Genomic DNA, 14,267 nt, shown 5'->3' with positions numbered 1-14,267 from the left:
TAAATGTTTGAATAAATCATTCTTTAAATCCACATACGGTTATCCTCAGCTAACCGGATTATTAAGTATTTGAAGAAATTACGTTGTTTTACATATCATAACACAGATGCGAAGTTGACCTTCACGCCATTAGCGATACGACACAAATATAGCACGGCAGTATACTGAGAAGAAAAAAAATTTTTTTCTTATACTCGTCTCGAATTGGGTTCAATTAAAAAAAACATAATGAAAAACACAATTACCAGCGCAGTACTGAGAAAAAGTTCTCAAAGGGTAAACAATATTTGGTCAGACACTCGTTGAGCCGAAAAAAAATAATCCAAGAGCTGAAAATTTTTGAAAAATGACTTATTAAGTACCCCGTCCGAAGCACACAAAGACAAAATGTCTTCTTCGCTCTTCGTAAAACGAAGCAATAAAACCGATATAACACAAGGCGAAACAATTTGAGCCGAAGAAAGCGTTGGAGTGAAAAAAAATGAAACCGCAAATTATACTAAAATCTTGAACTCAATCGCTTGCATCACTACAAAAGTAGCTAAATTTTAAAGAAAAGTACAGGTTACGTGAGTTAAGGCAAAATAGCAAGCAGATACGTTATTCCAAAATAGGCAGAACATTTCCAGAGCGCACAACAAACAGGCCCCGATCGGACTCGATAACAAAAAAAACAAGCTACCAAATCACTGACTGACAAATGAATCACTGACCAAATGAGACAAACTTTTAACCTGGACAAAGTTTGCTCAGCTTTGATAACGCTTGCTAATGGCAACAGATTTCAATTTTCACAGTAAAAGGCAAACAACGAGGCCAATTGTTCAACAAAAATAAACAACCCCAAGTTTAAATGCGAATTAGAACTAAGCACATTAAATTAGGCATGTTCCATTTTCGTATTAAAAACTAGTACATTTTCAGCTCTGTTACTAATAAAATAAAAACTTGGAAACTATGAGAAATTAAAATTAAATTTTCTCAAAAAATTTAACATTTAGGTCTATAGGAAATACATTTGAAAAAGTGTTTCTGTCTACTAGAACAGAAAAAGACAGGCAACCGATGATATATTAAGTGAGTAATTGAACAAAAAAGGTTAAAAAAAACATAACCAACATCAGGTTGGACAAGTGTAAAAAACAATTAAAACGAAAAAAAAAAGTTGATTGAAAATTTTTGAACCTGAACCTCTTAGATATTCAAACTATTTATGAATGACTTTTTTCTTATAACTCAATTTAAGATGATCGGAACGACGGGTGAACTTCGTTTCACTGAGATTTCTGGCCATTTCCGCTTTCTTGATTGGAGCGCACAATTTGCCTGCCTTTCAGCAAATGAACTTGAACTGAACTTAAAAAGAGGACATATACCTGAGAGCATTCATACATCCTTTAAAATGTATGATGCACTTTCGTTGTAAGAGCAATTTAAAACTTTTTCCTGACAAAAATCTTCAATACCTATAAATGAAAAAAACCACTTCGTTCTTCTACTCTTTGGCGAGAAAATTACACTTCAGCTCTTTTAAGAGAAAATACAATTACTTCATGTAAAAAAAAGTAATTTTCATGAAAACTCTGGTATTACTATCGAATTGGAACTTGAACCTCGCCCTTGACATAACCACTTAGCTATGTCTTCTTATATTCTAATACTTTCACACAAACTATCCTTCGATATCAGGCATAAAGAAAGATGATACAATTTGTAAAAAAAAATTAGCCCATTCCTTAAAAGATAAACTGAAATGTGCTGGTGAAGCCACCTAACTTAAAAAATACGGGACTCTTAGTAACCTTTGCGATTCGTTTCAAGCTTGCAAAACATATATCAGCCTAGAACTCCTTGAAGTTCAACAACACAATTTTGAAACAGACGCAAAGCTGCGCTTTGCAAGCACAAACGAGAAAAAAAGAACAAAAGCGCAGCTCTATAAAGTGAATTAAGAAAAATTGGAAATAAGCCTCGAATTAGTAAAACTTTGTCCATGGGTCCAGGGGCATATTTTCTCGAGGGAGGAATAGAGAGGGCGGAATTTCAAAAAAATTGTCGACCTTTTTTTAGGTCGACCAAATTGATTTTCCGAGCCCTCCCAAAGCACTAAAAAGACCCTGTTTTGGTCAAACTTTCTGCGCCGCAGCCTAAAAAAGGCGTTTTTAGGCACTTTTTGGAAAAGTTTGACCAAAAAAATCGCGTTTTTTTTTGGCGCGCGCTCCCCCATCGAAGTTAGTATTTATTGGCGCATAAGGTGCCTTCAGAAAATTTTTAGGGGTCGTCACCAAATACGGATATCTCAAAATAGTACAAAGGGGGACCCTTTGGGTCGGCAGGGGGTGAAATCCCTGAGGTAGCGTCCGTGCCTCCTGCATGTATCGGATTAGAACCTATGACTTCGCGATTTAGAGCATCACGTCCTTCCCTCTGAGCCACTAAAGCTTCACGATTTGCAAACACTAGCCACAAATAAAGCGTAGGACAGATGCATGAAATTTCGAATGCTTCAGATCGTGATTATAGCAAAAATGCCCATAAATGAGCAGTTTTATTTACTAGAATGGAATAAAAAGTGCAGTCACGCCAATTAACTACGCTAGCTAGTGTAATTATTTCAACCTCATCTGAGAAAACTGGGTTAAAAAATAATTTTTCTCTGCGAAACTTGAAAATTAAAACCCTTTTGAAACTAAATTCAAAAGCTTTTTTTTGGCAATTTCAATCTTGTGAGTACAAGAACGCACTTTGCCTTCCATTTGTTAATTGATATACAATATAAAAATCAAAGCCAAATAACAAATACGAGAGTGAAAATAAATGGAAGACCTTTATAAGCCTAAAATCATTTCGATCGTTAATACTCAAAGACTCGAAGAAAGAGCATAAAATCATATAGAAGCAGCACTGACTATACACGTGGTATCTGTATGAGCCACTTGATGTGTGGGGAGAAGACATTGTTGGAGATGGCGAAGTGTGCCAACAGCTTCCACTCATCTATGTCAGTTCCATAAATGGAGATCCTGGGCTCTGCATACTGGTACTTACTGTCCTCCAGGTCACTAATAACCTCCTGAAAAAAATTATTACCATTTCTATCAAACTTTGTGCTTTGCTTTCAGACCATACAAAAAGGTAAAATTTCCACAACAGGATATTGATCGTGCTATATGAAAATCGGAGGATCTTAGATCAAAAGCGGAGAACACGAATGGGGGGCTAGTTTATTTTTCAATGGCAGATAGAAGTAGATCAAATCGAAGTCCCCAACTGTGAATGAAATATTAGATGGGTGGAGGAAGAAGTGAAACTAGCCTTGAGTATCTCGGCGAAGTATTGTCCGTTCATGTTGTTGTTAGTCTTTATGAATATTTCGCGTAACTTGGATTCTCCGATGGGGTTGTACTTAGCATTAAACTTGTCGAAGCGGTGGAAAGTGTTCCGGTCTGCGTGACAGTCCAACAGATCCACCGACAGATGGTACGAGGTCAAGTTCATCTTTTTAAAAACCTGGAAACACAATTTTCCCAGACAGGCACTCAAATCACCAATATTATGAAAAAAAATTAACATTCGAATAAAAAATTACTTAAAAATAAAAATACATGGTTCAAATCTTTTTGATTGACTTTTTTTTCACAGGAGCAAAGCAAAACTTCGCAAAAATTGCGACAGAATACAAACATAGCATTGCAACTAATTTAAAATAGCGTCGAGAAAAAAAAACTACACATACATAAATTTTAACGTTTTTCTGGAATGATATTCACTTCGAGAAAAAATTGCCTTAATTATCGTGAAAGCATGATTGAAAAAGATCTTTGCATATTTGCAACTTTTTATTATTGACACTTTTTTAAATAAATTTAACCCAATATGAGAAAACTGGATCAATAGGTGATATTTAAACAGTAAGCATAAAAACAAACTATTGATACCTAAAAATCATCAACGTTTTCTTTGTGCCAATTGACTTTTTGTTATTGGGGTTTGAGCAATGCCTTCATTTCAGCAAATGATTGAGCTAAACTTGAAAAAAATAGAGGCCCTTTCAGCTTTTTTCGTGAATTTCTGGAAAAAAATTTGTTTGACGTACAAAAACAGAAAAAAAGTGACTCCGACGATTGAAAAAATGGACTTAAATATTTTTAAATATAGACGCGAGAAAGTGAGCTTGGCACCACACGATACCACACAAACATTAAAAATGTTGAAAAAAACTATTTGAACCAAACCTTTCTGTATCAATAAAAACAAATTGTCTTGCTAAAGATAGAGATACGTGTTTGATATTGCAAAAATTTGTTATAGTGATGTGGAACGATTTAAAAAAATTGGACTTTGCCCAAAACCTTAATTATTTATGTTAGACGAGTGAAAGACGCCCCATCTGCAGGACCATTTCTCGCAACCGGTTCTTTCGATTAAACTTTTCATATCAGATAAGGTAGTTTTTAATAAATTCAAGTTTTTAAATGACGGTCAAAAGTTCAAAAAGTGGTTAGAAATTTTTCGGAAATCCATATTTTTTAAGCAAAAAGCAGGTTGTAGCCACTTAAGCAGAGAAGATTTCCCGAAACCGAGTTTCTCGATTGAACACATAACCTGATAATTGGTACGGTAGTTTTCGATAAGAGTCAAATTTCCAAAAAAATGTCAAATTTTCAAAACAAAACTTTGACTCGTTGGAAGGCCATAACTTTTAAAAAAATTGTAAACAGTCAATTTTAAAACTAAGCTTTCAACAAACTTTCCTTTTGACTAAACCTATGATATTGGCAGGATATTTAGCCTGAAAAGGAAAAAAAACGGTCAACAACCAAAAACTGAATGAACTCAAAATGAATTAGGAGGATAGTTCTCGAGAAAGTAAAGAAGTCGAAAAACAAAACGGTCAAAAATTTGACTTTTCTGAGGGTCGTAAATTGGTGTGTCAAAAAATGGGCGTAGCCAATTATGCAGCGGAGCTTTTCATATCAGTTCTTATTATTGAACTCAAAAACTCAGATCTGGGAGGGGCAGTCATCGAGTATAAATTTGATAAAAGCTATAAATGTTGCAAAAATTGAAAAAAAATTGAAACGAAAAAATTGGGGTTTCCTAGAAGAGAGTCAAAATTAGGTCACAAAGCCGAAAAAATAGACCAACACAATTTGGGCCGAAGAACGTTTTCCAGGGAAGCAAAAAAAAAACAAAGGAAAAACGAAGTTAAGGCAAGTAAAATTACAAAATGTAAGAGAAAATCAATCAGTTTAAGAAACATTTAATAAAAAGTGCAGAGCAAAAAAGCGATTCAAAGATTTGACAACTAAACCGACAAAAAATAAGCAGACAAATAATCGGCCAACAATTTTATTTGAAACAGAATATTTCACGTTTAAAAAAACAGGTCCTGGTCAGATTCCAAACCAGGACCTTTGCCACCACAGGCGTATTCGTTAAATGGTGTCTAAATGGGCCGGAAACGATAAAAAAAATTTGACACAGAAGTGAAGCTGCGCTTCGCAAACACAAGCAAAGAAAAGGCAAAAAAGAGCTCTAAAAAAGCAAATAGAAATAGAGAAAAGTATACGCGAATTGACCAAAAAACTTTTTTTTGAGAGTATCACGTCCATTTACCTGCTCTTCGACCGCAGGTAATTTTACCAATAAAGCAGCTCAAGTTGCAATCAAATAGCAAATTCTATGCAGCAAAATTTCGACCACACAAAAAAAACTATTTCAATGTTCCCGGTTCGAATCTCCGACCTGAAAAACTAGTAAGCTCAAGTCGTCCCAACTGCGCCAGAGAGTCGCACGAAAATAAACTACTGGCCCAGCTAATGCTGGATGCACATGTTTTCATATATTTAATAGTAATTTGTACTGATACAGAAAAGCGTAATTTTCAAATGTCAAAAAAATGGTCTTTACGCAAAACCATGGCGATTTCTCAGCAGGTGATTAGCCGTTTATTTATTGCAGACCACTACCACTCGCTCTTTCAACTGATCTCAGAATTTGCGGAGAAATTTTCGAAAAAAAAGAAATTTCCAAAAAACAATCAAAAATTCATATCTTTTCTTTAGAAAAGCACGTAGACAGCCTCTTAGGCAGGAAAGATTGCCGTAACCTGTTTTTTGATTAAAATCTTGATATCAGAGTCAGCTAGTAGTTTTTGAGAATAATACTCTTCGAAATTGAAGAGATTTCTAAAAAGGGGTTAAAAAATTTCCAAAAAACGAACTTTTCGGAAGTCCATACAGGCTATTCTACAAAATAAATTCGGTATAACAGTTTCCTAAAAACGTTCGAAAGTTCAAAATATGTACATTTTCTAATGTCCTAACTTTTTTCTAGGTTCATAAGGGCGTAGCCATTTATGCAGGGAAAATTTCGAACACTTTTTTTTGGAATTAAACCCAAGAAAAGAGATTTTCCAAGAAAATAAAGTTCAAAACTTGAGCAAAATGTCAAAAACGGCTTATTCGATGCCATAAAATTTTTCAACGGAATTTGATTGAAACTTAAAATCGTATTTGTGCAGTTGAAATTTGACAAAAAGAAAAAAACTCGAAACAAAAAACTCAAACTTTCGAAGGCCAGAGAACGTGAACTAAAATGAAAAGAAACTAGCGTCCAGAGAGAAGAAAACACTAAGGAGAAAAACCGGCTTTTCCATTGGTACCACTCTTTTGAAAATCGGAACTAAATTTCAGCGAAAAGTGATAAAATTTTCCAAAACAACAAACAAACAAACCACATGCAATTTCGTTGAATCTGTTAGCTTTTAAACAGGAGCTAAACCTAGCCCAAAAACACTGCGACATACGCTATCAAATTGCCTATGCTTTTATAGGCATAATTATGGTTTGAAATGAACCATATCAACGAAGCCACAAATTGAGCAGTTTTATTTGCGAATTGGGTTGAAACAATTTCTTCGTACTAAAACACTGCAATTCGCTTGTGTAAACATATTATGAAACAAGATACCACTAGAGATGAGTTCAGATAAGTCCTGAATTAATTACGAGAAAAAATTCTAGTACCCGATTGCAATACCCTTGCTTATCGGAAGAGTAATAAAAGTTTATTATTATTATGATTTACTCTGTTTTTATAATATGAACCCAATTGAGAAAATTGGATCAAAAGGATAACTTTACATTTCGCTGGAGAATCTGTTAGCTAAATTCCACTTTCAAAACAAGAAGTTTAACAACGTTTTCGTAACCTTTACACTTCTGCTGTTCGATTAGTGGAGTTTGCCTTCCAACAATTGGAATGCTTTGCACTTAGAAAAAAGCTCATATCAAACCGCGAAAAATCAAATTTAAGCGTGAATCAAATTTAAGCGAGAACTTAAACAAAATCATCAAAAATATATAAAAGTTTTGATGATTATTACGTTCATTTTTCTTAATATAATTAACTATTTTGAGAAAACTGAAACAAGAAGAAAAACGCTTATTTTGCTGGAAAACCTAATAATTAAATTCTAATTTAAAAATAAGAAGCCAATCACCATTTTCGTGACCTTTACACTTTTGCTGTTCGATAGCGGAGGTGGCCTTCCTTTTACTCTGAGGTGAATCTGAGCTTCGCAAACACAGGCGAGGAAAATGCAAAAAAGAGCCCTAAACAGGCAAAACAAAGTGAAAAAAAGAAAAGATTAAAAACAAACCTTGAAAAAATTATTTGTTGAGATTAGAGTATCGCGTTCACGCATCTGCTCCACGACCGCTTGTAATTTACTTACACAATCAACCAATAAGCAGCTAAGAAAATGCCTGATTCTAAAGTTTCTAGTGTTTCTCGGCTCAAGTAGGGGATTAAGCGCTTATTTAAAGAAGAACACCACTACTCGATCGTTCAATCGAAGTCTTTATCTGAAATTTGGCTGAGTAGCTTTCGCAAAAAAATAGAAAAGGATTCCCAAATCGAACAACTTTTCTACATCGATAAATTTTTCTCTACTAATGCATGGCAAGAGCTCTGCTTTCCACACCATGATTTGTAGATTGGAGATTTTGGGTCCCTGATTTCGTAGATTGAGTCCTTTAATATTAGATTTAGCTAGTCGTTGTCGACAAGAAAGACAAAATTTGTTTTAAAAAAGTTAAAAATTAAAAAGAGGAAATTTTCCGAAGTCCATAACAGTTTTTTTTCCACAGGTTATACAGATTACGCAGGCAAAACCCAAGCGCCATGATAATTTTAGTGACTTATCAACGTCAGATTCAACAGGTTAGCTGTTGAAAAAAAACTGTTAGCAAAAACGGCGCAAGGGCATAGCCGCTTGCGCCGATTTGGCAGGGCAGTTTTTGAGAAAAGTTTTGAAAATTAATCAAAATGTCAAAAAAATGGGCTTGCTTGAGGCCATAACTTTTTTCTACCGAATTTAGCCAATAGCCGCTTCAGAAGGGATATCCCATAATTTGCTCTTTTGATTCTAACGTTCGTCTTTGATTTGTGCATTTAATACTTGAGAAAATAAAAAAATCCAAAGAAGTCGGCCAAAAATCCTTCTACTGAAACTTTCGAAGGCCATAGGACGTGAGGTAAAATGAAAAGAGACTAGGGAACTATGCAGGCATATAGAAGAGCAGCCGGTTTTTCATTGATATCATTTTTTTTTTGAAAATTGCTTCTGTGGTTTTTGAGCAAAATAGAATTTCTGCGAAAAGTGTTTAAAAAACACCAAAGCGTTTCAAATAAAAAAAAACAAAACAACAGATCCCATACATTTTCATAAAACATTTTTTTTTCGAATGGGACCTAAAACGAGCCAAAAACAAAGCAGCAACATACTCCTTTAAATTATTTATGCTAAAATAAGCCTAAATATTATTAAATGGAAATATACCAAAAGTACACCACATGAGCACTTTTATTTGCGACTTAGGTTGGAATAAAAAAACTTCTTCTAATGATACACTACACTTCCCTTGTGTAAACAAAGGAAACGAACAGAACATTATAGAAATCAAAAGTCGATCCGCAAAACAAGTAAATTTGAACAAAATTTAAGACTTTTCCTGAAAAAAAAATCGCGACCTTTATAACAGTCTGAAGTACGTTTATCGACTCTTAAAAAGCGGAGAGCTGAAGTATTTGCTTGTTTTAAAAAAACTAAATGCCTGGCAATCATAAATTGAAAACAGAGGCGAATCTGCGCTTCTCAAACACTAGCGAGAACACGAAAAAAAGCTCTATAAAGTCAAATAAGAAAAAGTAGGAATACGCCTAGAATTAGTAAAAATTCGGCCGCCTGTCGGACTCAATCCTGCTACGTAGAGATGAAGAGTCTCCCGCCCCAGCCACAGACGCTTAACAGCTCACAAACACTAGCCACAAATAAAGCAGAGAGTGCTATGAAATTTCCAATGCTACAGGTTGTGATTATTGCAAAAGCGCCACCAGATAAGCACTTATTTGCGAGTTAGGTTGGAAAAAAAGAAGGTTCGTACTACACACTAGGCTAACAAGCTTGCTAGTGTAAACAGACCTCATCCAGAGTAACTGGTTTTCCACTCTCTGTTCCCACTATATCATCTGGGTACTTCCGGAGTTTCTTCTTCATAAATCTGAGCAGATGTTTCTGGGTCATAGATCCCGCAGCATGGATGTGAGTGTCTACCTTGCGAACATTGTAGAAATCACGATGAGGAACTTTGCGCTGAGCCGCCAACTCTTTCACTTCATTCAACAAGCAATGCATTTTATATTTCGATTCCAAAAAAGTTAGTCTCTGGTAGCAGTAAGATCTCCTAAACAGAAACAAAACAGAATGACACAAAAAATTTATAGAACGCAAAAATAACTGTAGAAATGCCCCTCACATATTTCTTGAACTAAAACTGCAATAACCTAATCCGTCAATGTCGCCAAATCAATTAGCAATATTTTTCGCTTTACGGTACTCCAATAGATGTAAAACAAAACACTCTAAATGGACGGTTGCTCGTAGAAAAATCCAAGCATAGCCAACTGACAGTTGGAAAAGAGTAATGAAAGCAACGAAACTGAAAAAACCGACTTATTTTTGCAAAAACCTTCAACTTTTGAATTTCAAATAAACAATTAGATCGCCTTAAGGCTCTTTGAATTTGTAGAACAATTTATGATGGACACTTTTTTGTTAAAAGTAACCCATTTTGAGACAACTGGATCAATAGGTAGAACTTTTATTTCGTTGGGAAACCTGATAATTAATTTCCATTTTCAAAATTAGAAGTCGATCACGTTTTTCGTGACCTTTACAATTTTGCTATTCAATGGTGGAGTTTGCCTTCCTTTTAACAAAATAAATGCTCTGAACTTAAAAAGAAACACAAGTCAAACCGCAAAAAATCAAAATTGAGCGTGAACAAATTTCAAGACTTTTTCCTGAAAAAAAAACAACAAAAAATTCAGCACGACCTATATAAGAGTCTTCACTACGTTTATTACTCTTGTCTAGAATTCTAGTCTTAAAATTTATGACCAAGCGATGAGCAAATAAATGAAACAAAGATGAAACAGCCAACAGACAGTTGAAAATGAGTCATTTAACGATGTGAACAGGAAAAAAACATTGATTTGAAATAAAAAAAATCTCAACTATCGAATTTCCAAAATAAAAAAATGGATGTCTTCAAGTTTCTGTGAATTTTACATTTTTGCTGTTTGATAGTGAAGTTTAAAATCCTTTTAACAAAAAACGAGCCAAACTTAAACAAAATTCTGTTTTGTAAGAGCCCTTGAAAATAAACAAACACACGTCAAAAATCAAGTAGCTATATGTGCTAATATATTGCCAATGCCATGCAGCAACAGTGGCACTAAAAAAATAGATTTTAAAGTGCAGCTCTTTAAAGTGCAATAAGAGGTAGAAATAAGTCTAGAATTAGTAAAAACTCGGCTATGTCTCTGATTCGATCTGCGACCGAGAGATTGAGTCTCACGCACTAACCACCAAGCCACTGACGCTTAATAAATTACAAACAACAGCCACAAATAAACCAGAGAACTGATGATATGCAATTTCCAATGCTTCCAATTGCGATTATTGCAAAGTGCCACCAAATAACTGAAAACTTTGAATGAATACATTTATTATCGAGATAGCTTAGAAAAAAAGAATGATCGTACTAACACACTGACGCTCGCGAGCACTCGAGAGTAATTATGAATTTCAAAAATAATGCGAGATATATTCAGTTGGAAAATTTATGAAATCGAGTTTTGAACATTGTAGTGTTGTTTCAAACAGACAACTTTTTTCGGTTCATTTGATAAATGAAAATCGCATCAACTGTGTTAAGTTATTACTAATGGAATGCCAAAGCACGTAATATCTCAAAGCCGTAAAGGTGCCCCAAAAATAAGCACTAATATTGCAATTCAAGTTGGAAAAAAAGATGTCGTACTCGCTTAAGCTCGCAAGTGTACAAAGCAACAACTAAATAAGTAATTTCCACCACTATATTCAGTTTTCGATCACCAAAAAACAGTCCACAGAAAGTTGGAAAATGTCACTGAATTCAAAACTGAACACAAATTTGCGCTAAATACATCAACTTAGAGAAAACTGGAACAAAATCAAACCTCGAAACAAAAAGCCTTTCATATTTTTAGCGCCATTTGCGCTTTCGTAATTGGGAAGCAAAATTTTCCTTCCCTTTATCAAACAAAATTGAAGTAACTTAATCCTGCTCAAATTGGGTTTTCGCGGCAAAAAACCAACGTAACTTCAAAGTGTCTTCACTACGTTCATTGACACTTAAAAACTAAAACAACCAACATACAATAATAATGCACTGACAATTTACTTTTTTGATTTTCTTCCAACCTTCGAGTTCCCAAGATAAACGTTTGTCACCTAAAAGCTCTTTGTTTTTTAGCAAAACTTCATAAGTTACACATTACTCGATAAGAATACTCACCAAAGTGGGCGAATAGGTATTTTTCTTTAGTAAGGGAAAACTATAATCCACGTTTGAAATTAGAATCCACTTGAAATTACAAGTCAGACTCCAACTTTTCCGTCATTTTCAATTTTGATACAGAGCATAATTTGTCTTACTTTTAAAACAAAAATCAAACCATCAAAAAAACAAATCTGTTTGTGAACAATAAGGCAAGCAAAAATTCCTTACGTGGGGCCATGGGCCGTTATGGCCAACAGTTCGTTTAAATCTTTCACAAAGGTATCTCGATCAGGATAGGGATAGTCCAGTTCCACCTCCACCTCTGTTGCTTCATCGCTCTCTACTGTCGTTTTTGAAAAGAGATGGAACACTCCGTCGACCATTTTGGCAAACACTCCAGCTTTCGGCTCTACCGGTTCCACCGTTGGAAACTTCGATAGACCTTCACTCGACACTAAATAAACAGTGTCATCACAAAACTAAAACTTATTTTGCTGTACAACAGAAACGGTGACCTTGAGAAACAACTACAATTATAATGTGATACAGTTTGCTCAACCATGCTTTGGGATTTTCATATCAATTTCGAGCAAGATACCTAATACATTTATTTTACAGGCACCAGTTCAACAAAAATCTCCCTCGTTTTATCGAGGAATCGCATTCAGAACTGCGCATACAATTATTACATGACTCAGCACTGGGGAAGGAAGGTCTTAACAAAAAATGAACTCAAAATGCATGTGCTTGAATTTCTTCTGCCCGATAGAGGAAATAAATCATAGACCCATATCAAGCATTGGTGGCATAAGGGTGAAAGTGAACAACTCGAGTAAAGCACTTTAAATTAACCAGTTCTGTCTGCAATGGTTTGAGTTGTATAAATTCACCGACATTCCAGTGATAATTCAAGCCGGTCCTGGTATAGAGAGAGCCCAAATGAAATAAGACATAGGAATTCAGGGCAAAACAGACAAGGAGTACTAACCATCGTCACCCAGAGGAGCACCGGCCACTTCTGAAGGTTCAAAAAGATTAATAAAGAATCATTCATTATTTTAACAGACTTTCAACTGTAATTATGTCATTACTTGGGTTTGCTTACATAAACTGAAAACAAAAAATTATCACGGCCTTTGTAAGATTACAAACTACGTTCATCAACTCTTAATCATCAAGACCTATATAAGAGTCTTCACTATGTTCATCTTAATAGAAAAAAATAATATTCCTAAAAACAATTTCAGCTACACGAATATTTTTTCTGGAACTTTTTGAAAACACAAATCCAATATGAAGCAAGGATAGCCGGTTACTGTGCAAGTAGCACAGAATGTTCCGACCATAGTCTTAAGAAAATACAATTTTTTTTCAAATTATTGTCGTTTTTTTTTCGTCGTGGTGTGATAAAAGGATCTGATCAAAAAAACTGGGGATTAAGTATAATCGACAGTCGTAGTAAATTAAATAAACTGAAAAACACTTTTTGTAGAAAGATTACTAGAAAAACGAAAAAAAATCAAATAATATTTTTGTTGATATTTTGATTCCAAAAAGGCGCTGAAACACTCAAAGTAAACTAACGTTACTCAAGTAAAACTTATTTTTTACGTTTCAGAATAAGCTATTGTAAGCTTTTAAGCAATTAAAATAAGACTGCTTGCTTGATTTATTCGTTCGAAATAAGATGATAAAAATTCATCAAACCGGTTTTTCTCGACACTGGGATTTTTTTTTGAAATTTTTCAAAGTGGTTCCAATCACGACTATAAGGGCGTTAATATGATATATCACTCAATCCAGTCCAATGATTATTTGTGGTACCTGATTTTGCGTGGAAAACAAAAAAAAACTAAAACACCCCCGAATACAATGTTCCTCCCCATTTTCAATGATCGAAGTAAAAATGAATATTCAAATCAGCTACAAAGTGAGCTTAAAATACCAGAGAGTACCACAAAAAAATTTTCTTATGTTTTTATGTTTTGTTTTCCAGATTTAGCGTTGCCAACTGACAGTTCAAAAACATAGCCAACTGACAGTTCGAAAAGAATAATGAACGCAAAGAAACTGAAAAATAACTGACTTTTGAATTTCGAAGAAAAAAAACAGATGGATTTGAAGCTCTTTGAATTTGTGGAACAATTTATGATGGACACTTTTGTGTTAAAATTAACCCAATTCGAGAAAACTGGATAAATAGATGAAACTTTTTTTTCGCTGGGAAACTGGAAACAAAAATCACCAAGACCTATATGAGAGTACTCACAACGTTCATTACTCTTAAAAGAAAAAGAAATAACAAAAACACACCCGAATACAAAGTTCCTCCCTATTTTTAATGGTCGAAACATACACTGGGTGAATATGTTA

The 14,267-nt window shown here is 34.5% G+C and overlaps 1 protein-coding gene across 5 annotated transcripts in view; it reads right to left on the bottom strand.

Annotated features, from left to right (window-relative positions):
• LOC134849542 (AMP deaminase 2-like) overlaps positions 1 to 14,267 on the bottom strand; it is a 43,047-nt gene that overhangs the window by 6,581 nt on the left and 22,199 nt on the right. For 4 of the 5 annotated variants that reach the window (XM_063866520.1, XM_063866521.1, XM_063866524.1 and 1 more), the window contains 5 exons: positions 12,883 to 12,912; positions 12,123 to 12,348; positions 9,491 to 9,752; positions 3,316 to 3,510; positions 2,910 to 3,073 (listed from right to left, as the gene is read on the bottom strand). In XM_063866520.1, coding sequence (XP_063722590.1) covers positions 2,910 to 3,073; positions 3,316 to 3,510; positions 9,491 to 9,752; positions 12,123 to 12,348; positions 12,883 to 12,912 — 877 coding nt within the window. The remainder of the gene's footprint in view (positions 1 to 2,909; positions 3,074 to 3,315; positions 3,511 to 9,490; positions 9,753 to 12,122; positions 12,349 to 12,882; positions 12,913 to 14,267) is intronic. The other variant, XM_063866523.1, reaches the window with a different exon arrangement.

Source organism: Symsagittifera roscoffensis, chromosome 1 (assembly GCF_963678635.1).
Source record: "Symsagittifera roscoffensis chromosome 1, txSymRosc1.1, whole genome shotgun sequence".
In the NCBI taxonomy this organism is placed as follows: Eukaryota; Metazoa; Xenacoelomorpha; order Acoela; family Convolutidae; genus Symsagittifera; species Symsagittifera roscoffensis.
Note: the sequence above shows the minus strand (reverse complement) of the source record. Positions and strands in the feature narration are given on the sequence as shown.